The sequence below is a fragment of the Ipomoea triloba genome, chromosome 3, assembly GCF_003576645.1.
Source record: "Ipomoea triloba cultivar NCNSP0323 chromosome 3, ASM357664v1".
In the NCBI taxonomy this organism is placed as follows: Eukaryota; Viridiplantae; Streptophyta; class Magnoliopsida; order Solanales; family Convolvulaceae; genus Ipomoea; species Ipomoea triloba.
This window is the reverse complement of record NC_044918.1, coordinates 2,394,077-2,417,575: the sequence shown is the minus strand read 5'-3', so window position 1 is coordinate 2,417,575 and position 23,499 is coordinate 2,394,077. Positions and strand designations below refer to the sequence as shown.

General features: G+C 33.2%; 4 protein-coding genes, 1 long non-coding RNA gene and 1 other non-coding gene across 11 annotated transcripts; 2 read left to right on the top strand and 4 right to left on the bottom strand.

Annotated features, from left to right (window-relative positions):
- Positions 1 to 722: 722 nt before the first annotated feature.
- Positions 723 to 2,449, bottom strand: LOC116013678. Of its 5 annotated transcripts, none has more exons than XR_004097271.1 (7): positions 2,280 to 2,449; positions 1,891 to 2,173; positions 1,695 to 1,794; positions 1,367 to 1,497; positions 1,081 to 1,159; positions 873 to 1,004; positions 727 to 772 (listed from the first exon to the last, which is right to left on the bottom strand). XR_004097271.1 is itself a non-coding variant. In XM_031253565.1 (6 exons), exons 1-6 carry the CDS (start codon positions 2,424 to 2,426, stop codon positions 733 to 735), a joined length of 780 nt encoding a protein of 259 aa, XP_031109425.1. In that variant the 5' UTR covers positions 2,427 to 2,449; the 3' UTR covers positions 723 to 732. The 5 variants fall into 5 exon arrangements, 2 of the variants coding, with proteins under 2 accessions (XP_031109425.1, XP_031109426.1); XR_004097272.1 differs by having other exon boundaries at positions 873 to 985; XR_004097273.1 differs by having other exon boundaries at positions 873 to 975.
- An 86-nt stretch (positions 2,450 to 2,535) lies between these two features.
- Positions 2,536 to 2,892, bottom strand: LOC116013679. The gene is made up of 2 exons (XR_004097274.1): positions 2,674 to 2,892; positions 2,536 to 2,567 (listed from the first exon to the last, which is right to left on the bottom strand). It is a non-coding gene; the product is annotated as an uncharacterized LOC116013679 (long non-coding RNA).
- An 817-nt stretch (positions 2,893 to 3,709) lies between these two features.
- LOC116012138 lies at positions 3,710 to 6,784 on the bottom strand. Its single transcript, XM_031251613.1, has 4 exons — positions 6,355 to 6,784; positions 5,996 to 6,073; positions 3,921 to 4,069; positions 3,710 to 3,814 (listed from the first exon to the last, which is right to left on the bottom strand). Exons 1-4 carry the CDS (start codon positions 6,446 to 6,448, stop codon positions 3,710 to 3,712), a joined length of 426 nt encoding a protein of 141 aa, XP_031107473.1. The 5' UTR covers positions 6,449 to 6,784.
- Positions 6,785 to 7,102: 318 nt separating this feature from the next.
- TRNAS-GCU lies at positions 7,103 to 7,184 on the top strand. The gene has a single exon. It is a non-coding gene; the product is annotated as a tRNA-Ser (tRNA).
- Positions 7,185 to 12,094: 4,910 nt separating this feature from the next.
- LOC116013686 (mitochondrial uncoupling protein 5) lies at positions 12,095 to 13,519 on the top strand. The gene has a single exon (XM_031253573.1). It carries the CDS (start codon positions 12,346 to 12,348, stop codon positions 13,294 to 13,296), a length of 951 nt encoding a protein of 316 aa, XP_031109433.1. The 5' UTR covers positions 12,095 to 12,345; the 3' UTR covers positions 13,297 to 13,519.
- A 3,881-nt stretch (positions 13,520 to 17,400) lies between these two features.
- On the bottom strand, positions 17,401 to 20,890 carry LOC116011879 (protein CURVATURE THYLAKOID 1C, chloroplastic-like). 2 transcript variants are annotated; one of them, XM_031251302.1, is made up of 5 exons: positions 20,686 to 20,890; positions 20,022 to 20,239; positions 17,912 to 18,016; positions 17,747 to 17,818; positions 17,401 to 17,659 (listed from the first exon to the last, which is right to left on the bottom strand). In XM_031251302.1, the coding sequence occupies exons 1-5, from the start codon at positions 20,822 to 20,824 to the stop codon at positions 17,600 to 17,602; spliced, it is 594 nt and encodes a 197-aa protein (XP_031107162.1). In that variant the 5' UTR covers positions 20,825 to 20,890; the 3' UTR covers positions 17,401 to 17,599. The 2 variants fall into 2 exon arrangements, with proteins under 2 accessions (XP_031107162.1, XP_031107161.1); XM_031251301.1 differs by having other exon boundaries at positions 20,022 to 20,245; positions 20,686 to 20,885.
- Positions 20,891 to 23,499: the final 2,609 nt, after the last annotated feature.

The window sequence follows — 23,499 nt, the reverse complement described above, 5'->3', positions numbered from 1 at the left end:
GGAGAATCGCAGAAGATGGAGGCTCCTCCTTTTTACACCGAGATGCGTCGTTCTAAGTTCGTTTGGCGCTCTGTTCTCATCTTCAATCTCGCTCTTAGAGGTACCTTGATTCCCCCTATCTTGTGCAGCACCAATCTTTTTTCTTTTCCTCAAATCATGGAATACTCGTATCACAAATAGGCTTAGTATTGCTAAATCCGTGGATTGGGGCTTTATATTATCTATCATTGTGCTGCATTTTGGATAAATATCTGCAAAATTCAGTGTTCTATTATTGGTTTTGATTTCTATCTCTTTATGCATCTATAGGTTGACGTCGAAGGTTATGGTCTTGTCAAATATATTAAAATTATCATAGAAGGTAATTGCAGTGCTGGGTAATTAGTGACGGGTAATTAGCTACGGATTTCAAATTTGAAATATCAGGGATTCAACATTAATTATTGATCTATATAATATATTGTGTATATATATATATATATTATAAAACTTATATATTCTAAATAATTGTAAATTATACAATATTCTAAATACATGGGTACAAGAAACTGGATTATGTACTTGAGAGTAACAAGACGTGGTTGATGATGGTTTACATTAATGCAACCAAACCCATGAAGTGAGGAATAAAGTAGATGTGTATAATATGAAAATATTAAGAAAATTACATTAAGAATGTGTTGATTGGTATACTCATTTCACTGCCTTTTTTTTTTTTTTTTTTTNCGTTATCTATGAGTGTGATCTTTGATTTAACCCAGACTCCTTTTGACTTGATTTTTTAATACATGCAGAAAAATAGCAAAATAAAAGTGAGTAAAACAAGTTATAAAGAAAATGAACAATTAAAGGATGTGACATTAGTGTGAAACCTTATCAAATGACTTCTTTAAATCTGAAATTGGTGATATTTGTTGATCAAGAGGGCTTGCCATTTCACTTACAGCATTGTTATGTGCTTTTTCAACAATCAATCTTTCAATAACTAAAGAATTAGTCTTCGCCTTGTCAACAACATATAATCATTTATCAAGTGTAACAAATAGAACATTTAAATGATAAAGAATGAATTTAGATTACCATTCTTTAAGAGCATCAGCACGTTTACCAAACGGATTCACTTCTACACCAGAGTCCGTTCTTGTAGATAAGGAAATTCCTATTTAACATGTTAAACATATACTTGATAAGGAAAATGTTAATGGTACAAAAATATATCAATTACAATTAATTGATAATGAAAATGTTTATGGTGTATAAAATTAGGCTTTCTAACAAGTACATTTAATACTTGATCATGTTATTGATACTCATTCTTTTATAATTAACTTATCGAAATGAATATTAATTAAATTTGCATACATACCTTGATATGGGGTGACAGTAATCCTTCTTCCAAGAACAACGGGATAATCTCCTGATTGGAGCTCTTTGTCAATTTCAACTCCTTGGCAAACCGTAAAATTGCCCCACATTGTGAAAATGATAGGTTTAAGCCTAGGACATCAATAAAAATTTATAAATAGATCATGGCAAGATTAGTTGACAATAATATTTTATTATTAGTTGATACACAATGCAAGAAAATAATTTAAAAATAATAAATAAAATAAACTTTAAAATTAATCATGTTTCCTTTGAAATTCTAATGGACAATTTAAAAACTTTGGAGTTAAATAAATTGAAAAACATACTCTTCATCAACGATCACAAAGTCGTTGGCTTTTTGTTGTCCTGTCCTGTTGGTCACAATAAATTCTCTTGGTAGTTTAGAAATCATGACTCCAATGATATCTATAAATATAGTTCAATTAGTTTGTCACAATATTTTCTAAATTTGAATAAATGTATAAAGAAATTAAAAAATGTATGAAAAGAATATAAACTCACTTATTGCTTGTCTTTTAGATTTGTAATCATATAATTGTCCAAAGGGTTTTGTATCCATGTCAGAAGAAGGTTGTAAATCCAATTGGTCGTCATTGTCGACTGCTTGTATTAGAGTTTTCCTATTAATTGACCAAACAAATCTATACCTCTCATCTGGGACATTGAAAAATTGATTAGCATGAGAGACTAATGCATTAGAGACAATATATGTGGAGTATAACTTGAGCCTTTCATCAAGTAGTTCAATATCATTTTGATAAGTCATTCCTTGAACTTTGTTGCCCTATAATTATTTTAAAGAAAATGTCAAAAACTATTTGAAAATATAATCAATCATTTTAACAACATAGAATTAATTTTGAAGTTCAGAAATAATAAAAATGAGTAACCGCTTCATCTTGTAATGTTATAGGCTTGTACAAGGTTCCAGGTTTGCTCTTTGACTTTCTTGTATTCAACTTTTCAATAACACAAACTTTACAACTCCATTGTTTTTTCTCAGTTGTGATTTGGGGGATTAAAAGGCGAGATTCCATTGCTGAAAAAATATTAAATAAAAAAAAATATATGTTANGAGAGACTAATGCATTAGAGACAATATATGTGGAGTATAACTTGAGCCTTTCATCAAGTAGTTCAATATCATTTTGATAAGTCATTCCTTGAACTTTGTTGCCCTATAATTATTTTAAAGAAAATGTCAAAAACTATTTGAAAATATAATCAATCATTTTAACAACATAGAATTAATTTTGAAGTTCAGAAATAATAAAAATGAGTAACCGCTTCATCTTGTAATGTTATAGGCTTGTACAAGGTTCCAGGTTTGCTCTTTGACTTTCTTGTATTCAACTTTTCAATAACACAAACTTTACAACTCCATTGTTTTTTCTCAGTTGTGATTTGGGGGATTAAAAGGCGAGATTCCATTGCTGAAAAAATATTAAATAAAAAAAAATATATGTTATGACAATGTAGTATATATATATATGCAAAGTGAGCTTCCATCTCAAAATGTTATATATATATATATGCAAAGTGAGCTTCCATCTCAAAATGTTAAAAATATATATATGCAAAGTGAGCTTCCATCTCAAAATGTTAAAAAAAGAAGAAGCAATAGCAAGCTTCCATCTCAAAATGTTAAAAAAAGAAGAAGCAATAGCAATAGAAATATTATCCAAATTATATTTCATCACTATTACTATACTAATAATAATAATTATTATTACTATTATTATTATTATTATTATTATTATAAGCTACAAGTAATTGGTACAAATAATATAGGCTAATAATTGAGATGGGTGCAACTTGGATCCATGGAATTGGTAACTACTGCAAGGGTTAAAAGCAGAATTTAAGCATTGCCCGAGCTGGAATATCATAAAGGAAAACTAATAATAGGGATAATAGAAAATCACCAGAAAACTTACTGGTTTAGGAAGTTTTGATGGACAATGAAGAGAGGGGCTATGAATCCTTAGTTTGATAATCGTGAAGCTTTTCTTTTTTTTTTTCTTTTTTTTTTTTTGTCGAAAATAATCGTGAAGCTCATCACAGCTTCAGCCATTTTCCGTGATGGGAAAGGGCTGGTCTGTAGAAAGCTTAGCATTTTATTTGTTTTTATTATTTTTAGTAATTTTTAAAGTTAGGGGGGGAATGGAAAGTGGATAAGGTGACCATTTGTAACCACTCTCCCATTTTGCCATACACAACCACCTAAACTCAAACAATATACTTTACAGGATTCTATAAATTATAGATGTGAAAATAAGAATAAATTTATGAATTGAGGTGGAGATTTAAAACTTGAGAATTATTGTGGATAAAAGAAGGCAGGCCATGAAAATAAGAACAATCNGAGCCTTTCATCAAGTAGTTCAATATCATTTTGATAAGTCATTCCTTGAACTTTGTTGCCCTATAATTATTTTAAAGAAAATGTCAAAAACTATTTGAAAATATAATCAATCATTTTAACAACATAGAATTAATTTTGAAGTTCAGAAATAATAAAAATGAGTAACCGCTTCATCTTGTAATGTTATAGGCTTGTACAAGGTTCCAGGTTTGCTCTTTGACTTTCTTGTATTCAACTTTTCAATAACACAAACTTTACAACTCCATTGTTTTTTCTCAGTTGTGATTTGGGGGATTAAAAGGCGAGATTCCATTGCTGAAAAAATATTAAATAAAAAAAAATATATGTTATGACAATGTAGTATATATATATATGCAAAGTGAGCTTCCATCTCAAAATGTTAAAAAAAGAAGAAGCAATAGCAATAGAAATATTATCCAAATTATATTTCATCACTATTACTATACTAATAATAATAATTATTATTACTATTATTATTATTATTATTATTATTATAAGCTACAAGTAATTGGTACAAATAATATAGGCTAATAATTGAGATGGGTGCAACTTGGATCCATGGAATTGGTAACTACTGCAAGGGTTAAAAGCAGAATTTAAGCATTGCCCGAGCTGGAATATCATAAAGGAAAACTAATAATAGGGATAATAGAAAATCACCAGAAAACTTACTGGTTTAGGAAGTTTTGATGGACAATGAAGAGAGGGGCTATGAATCCTTAGTTTGATAATCGTGAAGCTTTTCTTTTTTTTTTTCTTTTTTTTTTTTTGTCGAAAATAATCGTGAAGCTCATCACAGCTTCAGCCATTTTCCGTGATGGGAAAGGGCTGGTCTGTAGAAAGCTTAGCATTTTATTTGTTTTTATTATTTTTAGTAATTTTTAAAGTTAGGGGGGGAATGGAAAGTGGATAAGGTGACCATTTGTAACCACTCTCCCATTTTGCCATACACAACCACCTAAACTCAAACAATATACTTTACAGGATTCTATAAATTATAGATGTGAAAATAAGAATAAATTTATGAATTGAGGTGGAGATTTAAAACTTGAGAATTATTGTGGATAAAAGAAGGCAGGCCATGAAAATAAGAACAATCGGTATTCCCATTTTGCATGGTTGTTTGGAGGAGGCAGCTGTGTTGATTGCACAAGGTGGATATCACCTCAATTCAACGAAAATCAATAACAGAAAGCATATATACCCCAAACAAATACTTTATTAAACTGGAAGAAGCTTAACACTACTGGAAAAAATAAGATCATTTAAAAAACAAAAGTAAAAGAATATCAAAAGATCATCACTATGGCAGTGTTCTGCACAGGTTGCGGCTTTGTGATAAAAGTTCAAAGACAATGAAGATCATTTAAAAGCAAGGTATAGAAAACAGAAATAAATGCATAACGTAGGTAAATCATACAACAATGAAGTCAATATCATTCAAGCAGAACAAAAGCTTTGTTAGGTTGTGTCAAAAATAATGATCTTTTCCACTTCTCCTGATTATTATTTATTTAAAAGAAAAGCAAATTAAACTCAAAATTGCAAACCAAATTATCATGAAAGCCAGATACACCAATGTGAGATGGGTTAGAAGATCATATTCTGAATGTAAACATATACACATATGAATCAAAGCAGAAATGGGTTAGAGGTTATTAATAACAGCTTGGCACTACTGGAAGAAGTGAATTTGGTTCGTCTCAAAACCGCTCTACTGACTGCTTTTGAGTTTCAAGTCTAAAAAATGCGCCCCTCACTTCTTCCTTCACAAATTCACAGCAAATACCACCAACCACCCAAACTGAAACAATATACTTATGTACAGGATTCTATAAATTATAGATGTGAAAATAAGAATAAATTTATGAATTGAAGTGGAGATTTACTTGAGAATTTTGGTGGATAAAAAAAGGCCGGGCATGAAAATAAGAACAATCAGTATTCCCATTTTGCATGGTTTTTTGGAGGGGGCAGGTGTGTTCATTGCAGAAGGTGGATATCACCTCAACTCACCAAAAATCAATAACAGAAAGCATATATATCCCAAACAAATATACACAAATATAAATGGAGAATAGTTTGTTTCTATCAATGGTGTATAGCAATGTGTTGATTCATATGTATGCTAGAGAGGAAACTAAAAGAAAAACATTCTCAAATAGCAGAACATGAAGCAATTATTCTTTGACAACGGAAATAAAGAGAAGAAGTAAGAACCTGTAGGTGGACTTGAAGAGACAGTTATTCTGTGGTGAGTGTCTGCCTCTACGGTAGTGCTTAAATAGCAAAATACCCCTNTTTTTTTTTTAGAGAATATAATTGATATATCTCTTAAACACTACTGAATAAAATCTGATCACAGAATAATTTCCCGGCCACTAATAGGATTTGGTATATACACTACTGAATAAAATCCTAAATTAATCCATATATGTTTTATCCTAAATTAATCCAATTTCTGGCTGTAAACTCTGAAATAACGAATGCTTTAGCGTTAAACCCTCCTTCCCGTAACAACGATTGGAAAATTAAAGAGATTCAATATATAAAATTAACAAAAATATTAAGGAATTTACCTTGGCTTAAATATTGAGCGCAAGTCATATTCATATTCATTGAATGCTGTTGATTGCAACTCTTCTTCCAGCTGTTGAGCATGTAAATCCTCATATGAAGGAGCAAATGAATGATGGGAGGAATCTGGGGAGGAAGATAGGTGGAAGATTCGTAACATCGTGGGGAAGGAAAAGCGAAGAATTAGGTCGGGGAAATAGGGAAATTGCAGATCCTTAAGTGAAGGATCTTACTTCTTCTCTCTTGTATTGGTGTAAATAAAAAAAAAAAACGGAAGATTAGGGGATGAATGATGGGAAGAATCTGGGGAGGAAGATAGGTGGAAGATTCATAACATCGTGGGGAAGGAAAAGCGAAGAATTAGGTCGGGGAAATAGGGAAGAAGGATCTGACCTCTTCTCTCTTGTAAATAAAAAAAACAGAAGATTAAGGAAAATTAAGGAAAGGAAAAGCCGAAGAAATAGGGGAAATATGGAGGAAAATGAGTGGATGAAAATAAATTTATACTTTAACAGTTCTTTAGTCAACTTTAACGGTAACGGAATATGCTGGGATGCTGGGCATTTTAGTCCATAAAAATGCAGTGTACAACATTAAGAATATAATGTACAAAAAGGTAAGCAATTAAAAAAGGGACAAAAACCAGGGATATAACCATCATTAACACTTATTAAGTTTTTAGATGTTGCCAAAAGAATGATGTGAAGTTTTAAACGTATATATTTTCAGCGAAAATGTTTAGCGTCAACTGTCGCTTTGGCCGAGTGGTTAAGGCGTGTGCCTGCTAAGTACATGGGGTTTCCCCGCGAGAGTTCGAATCTCTCAGGCGACGTTTGAATTTTTATTTATTTGTTTTAGGCAGCCACATTTGAAGTGGGGGTAGCGGGCCCCACCCTTCTGGACCAACTTGAAAATATCAAGTAAACGCCCTCCTCTAATACACCTCCCCCGGCTTTGATTTCACGCGGTGACTCGGTCCTGTTCTCCAGCTTCTACGCCTTCCGACACGTGTTCTCCAGCCATTTCTCTCTTCATTTTATACCATTTCCGGTCACATAATCAAAAAAGTCAATTCTTGCAATTAAATCTGGCTTCCAATTCTACTTATATCAACACGGACGGCGTTTAGCATCTACCAAAGATCGGTCTTACAAACACATTCTTTATTATTTACGAGATTTAGCGGATTGGGTTAATGGGTTCTAGTGGTAGAAAGATATTTGATAAATTAATTGCTAATTGATAGATGATTACATAAAAAATTACATTTAAGGGTATCATTTATTTTCTCAAAAAGTTGATTGGAAAAACTACCTTGAGCAATTTTTTTTGAATTTTAACGCTTTTGAGTAATAAGCTGTTACAAAAAGCTGGTTAACCAAATACTATTGACTGTTTAACTAAGTCAAACAAATTAAATTTGACTAATAAGCTAACTATGTTGCCAAACATGACCTAATGAAATTGGTCAAATAGTTAGCTTGATAATCACAATATTCTAAGTGTAACTCTTCGTGAGAGATATTAATTGATTTTATTGACTTGAGTAAATTATCTATATGCCACCTAGATTAGCTTATTTCTTTGTGATACTTTGCTAGTTACAGTCACAAAGCATGCTTTACCCAAAGTATATATTCATAAAACGGATGCAGATTTTTCCATATATCAAAGAGCTTTTGTGAAATTTTTTGATCATTTAACTTGATCCAATTTATAAATATTATGTTTTACGGAGTAATATAATAAGTATTTTATTTAATATTATATTGTGCATTTGTGCTGATAAATATTTAAATCACATAACATGTGTAAGAAAAGTAATATATATTTTTTACGAATGATAATTTTGTATTTGAAATTTATTGTTTAATAGGAACATTATAATAACATAATTTGCACCCACTTTGTTGGTCTTTGAACTAGCCCAATGCCCACATTCCATTTTCAAGGGACACTTTTGACCGCTAAACCACAAAAGTCTGTTCATAATTCAATTCGATGTTGACGATTTTTTTATTTTAAAGTCACAACATTTTTTATTTTAGGGGTTTTTTTGAAAAAAAAAATGGTTTACAAGACAATTGGAACTTTCTAAGTAAACCCATTTTAGTCAACATGACATTTAATTTACTGGCTACATGTACGTGTAATTACTCAACTTGAATCAAGTTGCACCAATTGCTCCACCTATCTGGATGGTTAATCGTCAATATGACAACAAGTTGTAAACAACTTGAGGGTGATAACCAATAATGTTGTGTTTGAATGAGTGGTTGAGCTGATTCATTACTTCAATTACTGTATGGATAATTGAATATCTCTTTAGATGAATTACACTTACAATATGTTTGGTTTATAGAATAATTAAGTTAAAAATATAATAACATTATTAGAAATAGATCTATTCCATTGTTTGTTTTAACCATTTTTTTTAGAATAACATTCTTGGAAATGAACTGTTCTCTTTGTAGGGAAATAACTATTTCTAGGGAACCTTGTTATTCACATGAGTTTTTGTATTACAATACCAAAAATACCATTTACATACATGCTTTTATATTATCATAAATATAATCATCATCATCATCATTATTATTATTGATATTTATGTCTTTAAAAACATATTGCATTTATATTCCTTTAACCAACTAAACAATGGAACACAATTCCTAAAATCTATTCATTCAGCGAACAAAAAAAAATACGTACAATTCATTTTCTATTCATCATTACATATTTTTTTTTTGATAATATTCATTACATATTTTATTCCCTATGAAATAGCATTATTATTCATCCCCCAAAATTTATTGTGTGAACCAAACATGCTACCTACCACTTTAATCACAAACATTCTACTGGAATGATAAAGACTTGATGTGAGTACTATGATTAGAGTGATTCAATCCCTCAAATCTCACCACTCTTTTGAATGGAGCCTAACACAACAACGTAGCCTTCCGAAACAACAAATAATAATAATAATAATAATAATAATAATAATAATAATAATATAATAATAATAATTATAATAATAATAATAATATAATAATAATAATAATAATAATAATAATAATAATAATAATAAATTGAAGGATGGTTTTGTGCAGGTAGAGTAGGAGGCATAAATTCAGAAGGTGCATTGAGCCTGAGACAAGCCAACCCATATAAATAGGCTCCATTTTACTATTCTCATGGCAGTACAGTTAGAAATCTGTCTTTAATTTGTAATATTCAATATAATTTTTAGGTCTACTATTTATTATAATACAATATATTTATCTTTAGTTATTGCGATAACCCTAAGTACAGCACCCAACACATCTCCAAATTTAAAATCAAATTTCTATCATATTTCATTTGTTAAATGTAAAACTTTTCCCAACAATAATTGCTCATATAATAAGGTATATATTCTGTTATTATATATTGTTAGAATAAAATCATTTAGAGAGAACGATAAGAAGCTAAGACGACACTTAAAATTGATGGGGTTCTAGAATATATACCTATTCTAATATTCTAAAGTCTCAAAAATGGCAGCCCCTGGTTTGGATAGTTGTAGATGAATTGAAGAGTATGGCATCCAATACATCAATGAGAAATGTGTGGTTTTCAATTACTTCCTTAAATATTATTATTTCAAACTGAAATGCACATTATTCCATTTCTGTTCAATTTTACTAAAATGGAAGTTCAAAATTTTGTATATCATATTATATTACATCAATCTTTGTTAATTTTAATTACTCGAATAAAATAAAATAAAATAAAAAGTTTTACTCCGATCCATGAATATACATAATAAATGATACATGCATATATGGATATGCCAAGGGTGTGAAAACATACTGAAAGTAGATTTAGAATGGACAATTGATCAAGGTTCCGGGTCCAAACAAATGAACATCCTATTTTTAATATTCGCAATTTCGCATGATATCTCGTATGTCGTGTTTGGAGATTTTCTGCCATTTGTGGCTGTTCCCAATTTCTATGTTTTGTTTCCATAAGAGATTATGTAACAAATTTGGACTAATGGGCAACCCTATAATCTTTACATGTGATTAGAAAGTTTGGGATATTGTAACGTGTTATATATTATAATATCTAATATTTGAATAACTTTTGGTACATCAAATTTGAAAAACAAAATACAACAACTATATTTTTACCTTTTAATTAATTTGAGACTATGCTTCAGAAATATCTAAACTCATACGGATCTTAATATTTTATATTTATTTATTTTTATTTTTAAACCAATATGTCATTACAATGAATAATACAATGCTTATCCTTGATTTAAAAAATTTTAAAAGGTTACCCTCTCATTTGTATGATTATGTCACCACAAGATATCTTGTAAAGGGACACCATGGCTGACTCTATCTTTGCTTGTTTCTCTTTCTTGACGTAGAATAAATTCTTCAAAATAATTAACAACATGGGGAGTTGTCTCGCTATTATTACTAAAGAAGGTACCTTCATTTAATATATATATATATATATAAAAGTTATGCACCAATTTGTAAAAAAATAATACATGATAATCAAATAAGGAAGTATCCAAATAGTCATATGACTAAAGCGGAAATAATTCTTAAATTAACTATAAATGTCATTAAGCAATTTTGAAATATGTTAAAAGTCAATTCTAGAAATGGTATCAACTATTTTTATTCGCGACCTTCAATTGGACCATAAATAATTCATGAAATATTGATATTTATTAATTTTTATCATCGATTTTTATTTTGATTGTAAATAGTTTATTGACTATTGATTTTGTTCCAAATTTGGCCATCTAGTTAATCCATTTAGTAAACATTAAATTTAAAAATAATAATGTAAAAATATTATTCTTCGTATTTTCACTAATAATGAGCTTAATGTATCATGTTTATGAACCCAATTTTTGTATTTCAACAACAAATCAATTTTTACATTATTATTCTTAAATTTAATGTTGACTAATTAGATATTTAACTGAAAGACTAAAATTGAAACAAAATCAATAGTAAATGGACCAATTATGGTCAAATTAAAAATCAATGATAAAAATTGGTAAATATTAATAGTGAATTATCTATGAAATTAACTATTGTGTTAATTTGACGGTAGCAATTGATGAATTCAAATTGAGATACATAAATCCAAGGGGGAATTTTAAACATCTACTACCCGCCATAGTTACCCATTTCAAAATTAATAACATATATCTTTAATGTTGTATGGTGCCATTAGACTACAAGGTTATTGGCTAAAAAAATTATAAATTTAATAATTTTTTATATGAATTTTATGCACAAAATTACTTGTAATAATTTTTTTTAAATCGAATAAGTCTATACTCAATCTCTTTTAAAAAATTCCTAACATATGCACTTTGAACATAAAAATTTGATGGACCGAACATAGAACACTATTAACCTAAATAAAGTAAATACATGCATACATAGTGCCACTTGATGTAATTTCCATTCAAATAATTTAGCATTAATTAGCGGTTCCTTTAATAATTGACGAGTTAACCAATAACCAGTGAGTTGTAAGGTAGGGCCTACATCCGCGTGAAAATTGGAGAGAATAGGAAAGCATAACAAAGTTTTAACGCATTCCCTCCCTATAACCCCATTTTCCTATTCTCTTTCGTCTCCTCCGCGTGATTAACCCTAGAAATAAACAACTCTGACTTTCCACGCCCCCTCTATATATACCTTTCTTCTATTTCTTCTCAAACCCATCATTCAACTCTAATTCGTCTCCCCAGCATATGTCTCAGAGACCAAACGTTCCTCACTTTTCTTCCATAGCCTTTGGCCTCCATTCTCATCTCCTGGTTTCCAGTGAGATGAACTCTACTTCCAATTGGTCTTCTTGAAACAAAGTTTTGATTTTTTTGTTTTCTTGATTTTCTGGGGTTTGAGAATTTCTTCGAAAAATTTGATTTTTCGGTCAGATCTTGAATCTTGTTGTGGTTTTTCGATATGGGTTTGAAGGGATTTGTTGAGGGAGGGATTGCTTCCATTGTTGCCGGGTGTTCTACCCACCCGTTGGATCTTATCAAGGTGAGAATGCAGCTTCAGGGAGAATCGGCGCCGGCGGTTCAGAATCTCCGGCCGGCGCTTGCTTTTCACACCACCGCTGCTCATCCGGGTCATATTCATATTCCTCCGCCGCCGCGCGTGGGGCCCATTGCGGTGGGGGTGAGGATCGTGCAACAGGAAGGGATGGCCGCCCTGTTTTCCGGCGTGTCGGCGACGGTGCTCCGGCAGACGCTGTATTCGACGACCCGGATGGGGCTGTACGACATGATGAAGCAGAAGTGGAGCGACCCGAAAACGAATAACATGCCGCTGGCTACGAAGATCGGCGCCGGGCTCATAGCCGGCGGGATCGGAGCCGCCGTGGGGAACCCCGCTGACGTGGCGATGGTACGGATGCAAGCCGATGGGCGGCTCCCAGCCGCCCATCGGCGCAACTACAAAAGCGTGGTCGACGCCATTACCCAAATGACCAAAAACGAGGGCGTCACCAGCTTGTGGCGCGGCTCCTCTCTAACCGTCAACCGCGCCATGCTCGTCACGGCTAGCCAGCTGGCATCCTACGACCAGTTTAAGGAAACGATTCTCGAAAAGGGAATCATGAAGGACGGGCTGGGGACCCACGTGACGGCGAGTTTCGCCGCCGGGTTCGTGGCGGCGGTGGTAACGAATCCGGTGGACGTGTTGAAGACGAGGATGATGAATATGAAGGTGGAGCCGGGAATGGCGCCGCCGTACGCCGGCGCGCTTGATTGTGCCATGAAGACGATCAAAGCAGAGGGCCCCATGGCCCTTTACAAGGGGTTCATCCCCACCATTTCACGGCAGGGACCCTTCACTGTGGTGCTGTTTGTGACATTGGAACAAGTCCGTAAACTTCTCAAGGACTTTTGATTCCAGTGATGATGATGACGAAGAAGAATTGGAGAAGAAAAAGCAAAGAATAAAGTTACTTTTTTTTTTTTTTTGGAATTAATTATGGTTTTAGTATTCTCTATTCTTAAGGCGTGTGGATTTATCCAGGATTATATATTCCTATTATAATGTTAGTATTTTTATATATTAATCAATTTTTTTTTTTGAAAACATATTAATCAAATTATAATGCTCAAAACCATAGCAGCTGTTACATTTACGATTTATTTATTTTTATTTTTTACTCTTTTTTTTTGTATGTTAATTAATTGGAAATTGAGAGTTGGTGTCGGAAGGAAGCAGGGCACAGCTGTTGTAGCAAAAAAATAGGGGGCTGTTTGGTAAGCCGCCAATAAGGTAGGTCACAGGGTGCGTGGTCGTCACATGGACATTGTCGTAATTTCAGTTGGGTTTGGTACGTATATTGCGTGTCCCAAGAGTTATTACTTTAAAAATTTCAAGTTTCTTTAATAATTTTTGCATCTTGTTTAAAATGTGACCTGTTTGAAATCGTACAAGTAAAAATCTGAAATCTCCAAAAAACATCTCCTACCCCTCTCCCCTGCCCTTCCTCAAGATTTTTTTTTTTTTTTTTTTTTTTGGGTGAGATCGCCCCCCTTAAGGTGGGCAATTAAGTGATTCTTCTAAATCTATCCCCTACGATATCTGTAAAAAGGAGCCCCAACATGATTTCTAGTGGATCCTCTAAGACCGTGATACCCCAATTTTTAAGGTTAACAAAATTTTTGTTGCCTTCTCTAAACACATGAGTGAATGTCACCTCTTAAAACACCGAGACTAAATATTTGCAATCACTAACTTCCCTTAGCACTTCCGAGTTCAGCTCCACAACCAACCTCCGAAGCCCCTTCTCCTTACCAAGTTATAAACTCTCTTAGACTCCACAGGTAAATCCCATTATCTAAAAGTGGATAAATTTCACACGATAAAAAGTCAATTTATTTCTGGTTTTTTAGTTCAAAGGGACACTATAATATTAAATAATGGAGGTCTATTATTAATCAAGTATTCAAATAAACGTTTAATGAGAGGGTTTAGGTCTTATAAACTATTGTCTTATTTTAAATTGGAAATGAAAATTCAAATGATAAGATATTTTTATATGATTTAAATTGCTTATGTTCACTGAATGTTAATAAAAGCGGAAGTGAATATGAATTGAGCCAACCATCTAACTCAATGCACAAAAAAGGCATTACCAAACAAATAAAATAACACTCACTATTAATTAATCTAAAAAAAATTAGTGATCCTAATTAATTTGGCGAGGCGGGACCCAAAACGTGGAGGAAAATTCCAAGAATTAGGATATGTTTAATTGTTGTGATATTGGAGATCTACGTGTGATGGCATATCCCGGAAGGTGCATTATTCATTTATTCATGGTTTTTAACTTCAGTTGGTTCTTGCATTTCATCACTTGGGGATGAAAGGATTTATATATATATATATTCTCTGAGGTAGGGGTGGGCATTTCGATCTTTGGTTCGGTTTTTTCGGTTTCGGTTTCGGTTTCGGTTTTTCGGTTTTAAAAAAAAATTGAACCATTCGGTTTAACATTAGAGTTCGGTTCGGTTTCGGTTCGGTTTGAAATGGTTCGGTTTCGGTTCGGATTTACTTCGGTTCGGTGTTCGGTTCGGTTTACGGCTCCCGAATTTTAACATTTCCTAGGAGACAAGGCGATCGGAGGTGCCGCGAGTTAGCGGGGCACCGTATTTACTATACATGAAACATCACATAACCCAAATCCAAAGTTTAATATTTAAATAATAAATACCACCATAACAAATTAACAATTCAAACAAATTAAAATAAAAAAATAAAACTAGAAATTAAATTCCAAAACTGAAATGAATTTGGAAATTCATTCCAGTCATTCCAGTAACTGGAATGAATTTCCAAATTCATTCTTAGTTTTGAAATATATATATTACGTATTTATAAATAATATATAAATATATTTATTAATTAATATATATATATATATATATATATATTTATAATTATATATAATATATATTTATATTTAATTATAAAATATTTCGGTTTTTTCGGTTCGGTTCGGTTCGGTTCGGGTAACCCGAACCGTTTTGCCCACCCCTACTCTGAGGGTCCCTACATCATGTCTCTATAAGAATTGTAAATCACCATAACATTACATAATTGCATTGTAATAGAGTCAGTATTACTAAAAAAAAAAAAGAGGATCAATTTATGTGGTCAAATGAAACTTACTTTTTACCGCTACTGTTATATATTATTATGTAGATTACTCTATTATCATTTTTGTAGGCTCTAAAATTAGTAGAACTCTACATCGATCTATTGGATTTATAATTTTATTTTAAGATAATTTTAACTTAAAAAAGAGATGATCGAGTTAATAGAGCACAATTCTTATATCAGAAGATTACAAGACTCTTACCAACACACTATTGGTCAAGCTTGTCACAAATGTGCAATGTGGGCACCCGTGAGTTTTCCTGGTAACCCAATTTTTATTTTTTCTTTTTAAATTCCAACTCATTAAAACTGTCTAAAATTCCTTTTTACCTTTTTAACTAGTAAAAAAAATCAATTCCGCCACCTCATATTAATATTTAAGTATTTAGCATTATAATTATTAATATTGTTATTTTTTAAATAATAATCTTTTTCAATTTTTTTTCATGTCCATTGAAAAAAACAAAAACAAGAAAGAAAAAAAAAAAGCAGGCTGCAAGTTTGATAACATGATTGTCACCTTCTTCCTCCTTCGAGCATTAGACAAAGATGACCACTCAAAATAAAGTTTAATTTATTTTATTATATTTCATTGAACATAGGTGTATTCATTGTAACAAAGACTCCGTAGCCATATATGTGAGGACGAAGACACCAAGCCATGGCGTCTTTGTCAGGATAAAGATGCAATATAATGGCCAGGCATCTCCGTCAATATGGAGACGCAGTGAAAGTGTTTTTATTTGGACACGTCTTCAATAGACTTTTTGATTTTTTATACAAATATATTTTAGACAAAAAAATCACATCAACCTTAGTCATCTTCTTTGGACACCACATTAATAATTTTGATCAAATTTTCGGATTCAAACCCTGCAAATCACTAAGACACATCTCGCAATTTACTTCTTCTCACAAATTTCTTAAAATGTCAAATGTGTCAAGTTTTAATATGTTTTTTTTTCAAATGTCAAACGATTAAAACCTATCACATTAAAGGGACCAATATATATATATATATATATATATATATATATATATATATATATATATATACTAGATCAAATTAGGATAGGTCTTCCCGTGCGTACGTACAATCAGACACCATTAAGTATGCATAAATACACCAAAGTGAAATGCATAAATGCACCACATCCCAGTACATCTGAACATATGGTGGTACATTCTTACATATCTGATGATGCATGACTGCAAATTTGCACGGGAAGGTATATATATATATATATATATATATATATATATATATATATATATATATATTCTGTGATTCTAAAAGCATCTGAAAACTCCATTTAATATGGGTAGATGAGCTTGCCCGCCATTTTGGTCCGCATATGAATTAATGCCCCGGAGCATTTAAGCAACTAGAAACATTATTAAAACCAGATTCTTCGTTAGTACCAATTTTTTTGCTGAGGAATAGGGCAACTATGCTGGTTTGAGTTGGAAAAGGACTTTATTCTTATTCTCCCCTCAATAATAAGTGTTGAAGTTAATTAATCCACCACTCCCAACATAAATTACTAGACCTTATTTTAAAATGGTTAATAAACGTGTATGTTTTAGATGAATCACGCATTGTGGTCCTACCCAGCAAATTACCCAACAAGAAGGTAAATAAACTTAGGTTGCATATAACTGATCGACTTAAACAAAAAATGTCAATGAAAAGCTCTAATAGGGAGTTAAATTTGAAACCTTGTGGCTACCAAACTAACTATCTGATCAACTTGGCTGGACTGGAGTTTAAAGTTTTGACCTTTGGTAAGGGATGGCCTCACCACTAATATATAAGGTGAATTAGAAAAGCAATCAAGATTAAGCAAATTAAGGAACTTCAAATTGACTGTATTTATAACAGCATATATACCAAACATTTGGAAGAGTAATGCACAAAGATGCTCTCTTTCAAATTTTGTTTTGACCAAAAAGGCATTGGATCAGATCAAGGGCTTGTAGAGAAGTAATATACATTCAAAGTTACTATACTTGTAGTAGAACTTCTTTGAGCATCTTCTCAACCCAGCACATCCTGCTTAATATCTTTGATTTTTGCTGCTATCTCCTCTCTAGTTTTCTGCAAATTTGAGCACCACATAAAATCAGTACTAGGCAATTGGCAAACCGGAACTATTGGACATCGATTAGCTCTTTGGAACTTTACCTTGAATAGCAGATACCGGATGGTGAACCACACGGTATAACCTAGACCCACGAGTTCCATCAATTTGGGTAACTGAAAACGGTAACATTGGAGAGTACGTTATGTTATTGTCAGTGATAGGTCAAAGTCATTATCGATGCACAAAACAGGCGCATATCTACATACCAGGGGTATAGAATCAATAGCACCAATAAGAGCCGAAGTTAACCAAACAGCTAAAATAGCACCACCACCATAAAGGTAAATTGAGGATGAGTTTTCAGGATCAATCTGCAATGCATAATCAGATATTTGTTAACCACCATGAAATTTCCCATGACTTAGTGGTTGTCAGGGTGGTAGACAAGGAAAATATAGAAAAGTAGAAATTTTTATTCTATCAACCTGCCTTGGTAATCAACTGTTCTCAGAAGTAAAGGTTATGTTAATCAAAATACATATAGTTATGTAGTTATGCATTGGATAAATCCACTTTTCTTCTACTGAAGATTGATAACAAACAACATTAACTACTACTGCCGCAAACACAATTTTCTCTCCACTTCTAGAATCAAAATTAACAACAAAAGGTAGACTGACATGGATGATGAGTCAACAGCAGATTGGAAAAGCTAGATCGAATTTGTTGGACAATAGAGCACATTCTTTTTTGAAAGGGAAATGACATCTAGGGGGTAACCCTAGCCAAGCTGGCTAAGGATACGAACTTGTAACCACAAGGTCACGAGTCCAAATCTCAGCCTTCTTGGTTTGAACCGGTTAGCTATGAGCAACCTAGGTTGGTTTACCTTCTTGTGGTCCTTTGCTAGCTAGGGTCACAAGGCGGGGTTTACCCAGTGCACACTTGTAACCCCAACCAAGCTGGCTAAGGATACAAACTTGTAACCACAAAGTCATGAGTTCGAATCCAAGCCTTATTGGTTTGCACCGGTTAGCTATGGGCAATCTAGGTTGGTTTACCTCCTTGTGGTCCTTTGCTGGCTAGGGTCAGATGACGGGGTTTACCCAGTGCACATCCTCGGGTAGTGGCTGCAGGTTTCCCTCGTCACTCCGAAATAACATCTAGTGGGTCAGGGTCACTCAGGTAAACTACAGGCATAATAAAGACTGCCTGATGTATTACCAAATCTTCATAAACTTTAGTAAGAAATTCATCATAGCAACCTATCTTGAATTATATCACCAATCTCCCTTCTCTCATGAGTATCCAATGTACTAAGAAACCTTGGAGTGTTAAAATAAATAAGCAAGACAATAAAAGCATAAAGGAGGAAAAGTTGGTGCATGACACGCTAGCACATTGAAAACCTTGTACAAAATCCAAAGTGGAAAATGAACACTCAAAACAAAAAAGGATAAGCATTTTGAAGCTAACAAAAATGAATGGTATGGTGGAATTTATGAAAATAAATAAACCTATGTAAACTTTTGTTTCTTGAGGATATGTGGAATTGATTTAATTTTAGTATGAGATCTGTGAAGTATCATCTGAGCACTTGAAACACAAGACTTGAAGAATACCAGGAATATTGACAATGTGAGGCTACACAGTTAACCACTAAGGTTTAACACCACGCTCTAATTATCAAATCCATCCTCAAAGTCCCGCTGTAAATGAGTCTTATCAAGAACAAATATAAATATTTAAACAAGTATATGAAGGACCTATAACTCTATATGAGTGGCCTTATGATATCAACAACATGAATGTGAAAATTAAAGTACCCGCTCCCTCTGTTCCAGTCTCCCTTCATCTTAAGCAAGAAACATGAATAGATCAAGAGAATTCCTGATGATGCAATGGGAAAGCCTCTTTATCTTTGAAATTGAAACCATTATTTACAGAATACAATGTAGTACTATTAGAAGATGATGAAAAACATATGAAAACAAAACTTTACAAAATGTCTGGTGAACTACATTCGAAATTTCATATCAATGTGAGGAAATTAGTGAGCAAAATTTAGTGCAAAAAGTATCACCAAGATACCAAAAAAGGAAAAAAATGAAATCATAAACATTCTGCAAAACATCTAACTAGCAAGAACTTAACTGCAAATGAATGCAAAACATTAACAAATAGTGAAGCTGTACATGAGAATAATTCGGGTTCATTCAAGAAAAGGATGCGGGTGCCCCAACAATCGTAACATGAATATAAGAATAACAGAAAATCCATTCTGTAAACGGATGGAAAAACGCTTTTTGACAAGTAAAAGACATGTTATAGAAAATTCGTAGGGCAATGAGAAAGCAAAAAGGATAAGAAGCAAACCTCTATACCGACTTGAGCAAAAATCTTTGACAATTGTGCTTGGATGTCCAGAGAAGAGTCATCACTGGATGCCTCATTATATGAAGCTATATCATAACTTTTTTCTTCTTGCTTAGGTGTCTCAGTTTGCACAGGTTCATACAGATTATTCTGTGTAAAACTAGATGTTTCCCCAGAGCTAGCAAATCTTATAGTTAAATTGGAGTAGTATGGCACTCCTGTAACTAAAACAGAATGGAACCCAGTCAAAAAACTCTATAGCTACATTTGAGTGTAAAAGACATTATCTTAATCCAATTTCCACAAGAAAGTTCACTTTTTCATGTTCATGTAATCACATTCATTTTCAGCCTCAGGTTATAAAATCCATGAATGCCAATTGCTGAACAGAGAGTCAGAGACCAATATTCACTATACTTGTTTTTAGTAAAGTAGCAGAAACTACAATAATGGTTACAGTGCCATATTGAGAACAAGTTTGGACGTTAATTAACATCATATTACAAGAAAAACCGACCAAAATGAATAATAAAAAGCACAAAAGACAAACATGTCATGCAACTCCAATATGTCATTTCTTTTGGAAAGGAAAAGGAACAGATTTCCAGCAAACCTATCAGCAAATATACCCCACCCGAATTTTGTTAACAGGCGGAAAGAATACCCGGAATGAAGCCGGAAATTGAAGGCTTCTTGAGCGGAAGAGAAGTCTTCCATGGAAGGCGAGTGTGGGGGTTGGGAGCGGCGGTGAAGGGCGTCGGATTTGGAAGATTGGACATGGCTATACCTCTGCACAATGCCATTTTCTCCACCTTACAATACAGTCCTCAAATTCCAGAATTCAGTGCGACTGTGTTATCTGTTGCATTTAACTTTTCCTACTTTTTGTGTTTTTTGTTTTTATATTTAAATTTTATTCCCCTCTTTATAAAAAATCAAAATGAATGGACTAGAAAACGAAGAGGTTTCGGACTGCCCTTGTTGGGCTGCCCCAGATACTTGGACACACAGGACAGAATAACTTGGCAAATTATACTGTGCACCATGGTGCACATAGCAATGTGCACTACGTACCTAAACGACGTCGTTTTGAGTATTATAAACTAATCGTCCGTTTTTTTTGGAAATCACGTTTCCCGTTTCGACTTGTCTCTGTATTTATGTAAATATTCTGTGTATTTCAGGCAATCATTCTGTGTATTCTAGGCAACCGTTCTGTGTATTCTAGGCAACCGTTATGTGTATTCATGTTAGTAACACATGTTGTGATGTGTTTGTGCATTCGAATGTTTAGGAGGATGAGTTATATGTATGTTGTGTCAATATTCTGTGTATTCATGTTATTAACACATGTTGTGATGTGTTTGTGCATTCGAATGTTAGGAGGATGAGTTCTATGTATTTTGTGTCAATATTCTGTGTACTCTTTGTATTCTAGGCAAACGTTCTGTGTATTCTATATAATGATTATGTGTATTATAGATGAATTCCCTGAAGTCTTTCGCGTCCACTAACATCTGTGTATTTTGTGTCAATATTCTGTGTATTCTGGGCAAACATTCTGTGTATCCTAGGCAAACGGTCTGTGTATTCTAGATAATGATTATGTGTATTATAGATAATGAATTCCCTAGAGTCATTCGCGTTGCGTCCACTAACATCGAAACGACGTCGTTTTACGTACGTGGTGCAGGGTATAACGATTGGAATAACGTTTACAAATTGAATTACGGAGTATTATTTAAAAAAAAAACAAATAAAATTTGTTAGTCTACAAATTTTTATCTCTTACATGTGTGAGTGTGTGACATTTACACACTCTGGTCTGTCCGTCCACCAAGTGTATATGTTTTCTAGATAATGAAAAAGAGTAATTCTACGTGAACTCTCAAATTCTACTCCCATTTTTTATTTTCTATGATATGACATGACATGTCTTGATTGCTTAATTTAGTAGGGAGTCATGATGTTTATCTCTTCCTTTTTTTCTTCCTCTAATCAAATTTGAACATAAGTGAGAGTAAAAATTGGGAGTAATTTTGGGAGTACATGAAGTATTTTTGAATGAAAAATGGTATCCGTCTTGGACAACTTACAAGGATGGGTAACACTTGTGTGTGACCGTCTCACGGTTAATCAAATATTCGATCCGTGAGACGGTCTCACACAAATTTTTGCCTACAAAGAATTTTTTTTTGTCAAGACCATGGGATGTCCTGAATAGACCCTAATTATAGGAGGACCACGGGATGTCCTGAATAGACCCTAATTATAAGAGGGCTTAGACTAATTCTTGTTCGCACCGGGCCAACCCAAAGAAACAGAGTGTTGGTCAGATTGGTTTTTCCATACGAGAGGAGGTTCGAACTTTCAACCTATCTTAAGGGACGAAAGTGCACAACCATTCACGCTAACCAAGTTGATTCAAGGAATTATTAGTTTGAATATTTAGGAAAGTTTATAATATTACATTATTGGTTAATAATATTGATATAAATATTGAAAATGGACCCGGAACAAACCAACCCGATAAAGTGGAGCAAGATGGACCCCGGCCCTCAGGGTAGAGCCCCATGCTGAACCCCAGGCCGCCTAAGCCAAGCTCATCCTCGACCTAGGCTCTAGCCTTGGCCTCAATCAAGCTCCTCCTTGGCATGTGCCTCGATTGAGCCCCTCTTCGGCCTAGGCCCCAGTCGAGGGCCGGCCACGAGATCGGGCGCGGTCTAAACAGTTGCGACCAAACCCGACTCGGGGGCAGCCTCGGCTAGGGGCCTCCTAGGGGCCTCAACCGACTTACTCGTAGGCCCGATTGGGACACCGGACGCAGTCAAAGTAGTTATAACCAATCCCTTATTTTTAGGTGAGCGGTTAGGGCCTTTTAAGTATAAAAGACAATCTCATTGTCTTGTTAGGACATCTTAAACTCTATCAAAATACAAGTTATTATTGTAATAGCATTTACGCAACATATCAAAACAATTTATCTCTGTGACTCACCATTACTAATTTTGTCATTACCTTCCTTGTTCTAGTCACTTATCCATTTATTTATTCATACTATTATCGGGGTTTGTTAATTTGGACCACCCGAATTAATTAAATCCATCAAATATATTACCAAAATTAAATGATTTTATCAAATGTAAAAAATTAAAAAGGTTTTTAAAAAAATTTATGTTACGTTATTGAGTTTTTAACTTTTTATTATGATTATTATTATATTTTTAATACTTCAATAATAGTGCATTGTTTTCTAAAAATATATTTTTTTAATGTCATTAATGTTTATTATTAGTAGAGGACTAGAGGGACGAAATTCCCAATCATTAGCATTTAGCAAGCTAGGACAGCATCTACTATTTTACTATAACCGGTGAATGAAAAATATAATTTCCTTGTTAAATAAGGGATGAAATAAAAAAAGAAAATAAAGGAAATCTCTTTTAATTGTTTTTAGGTTTTGTGATTTTTTTACCCT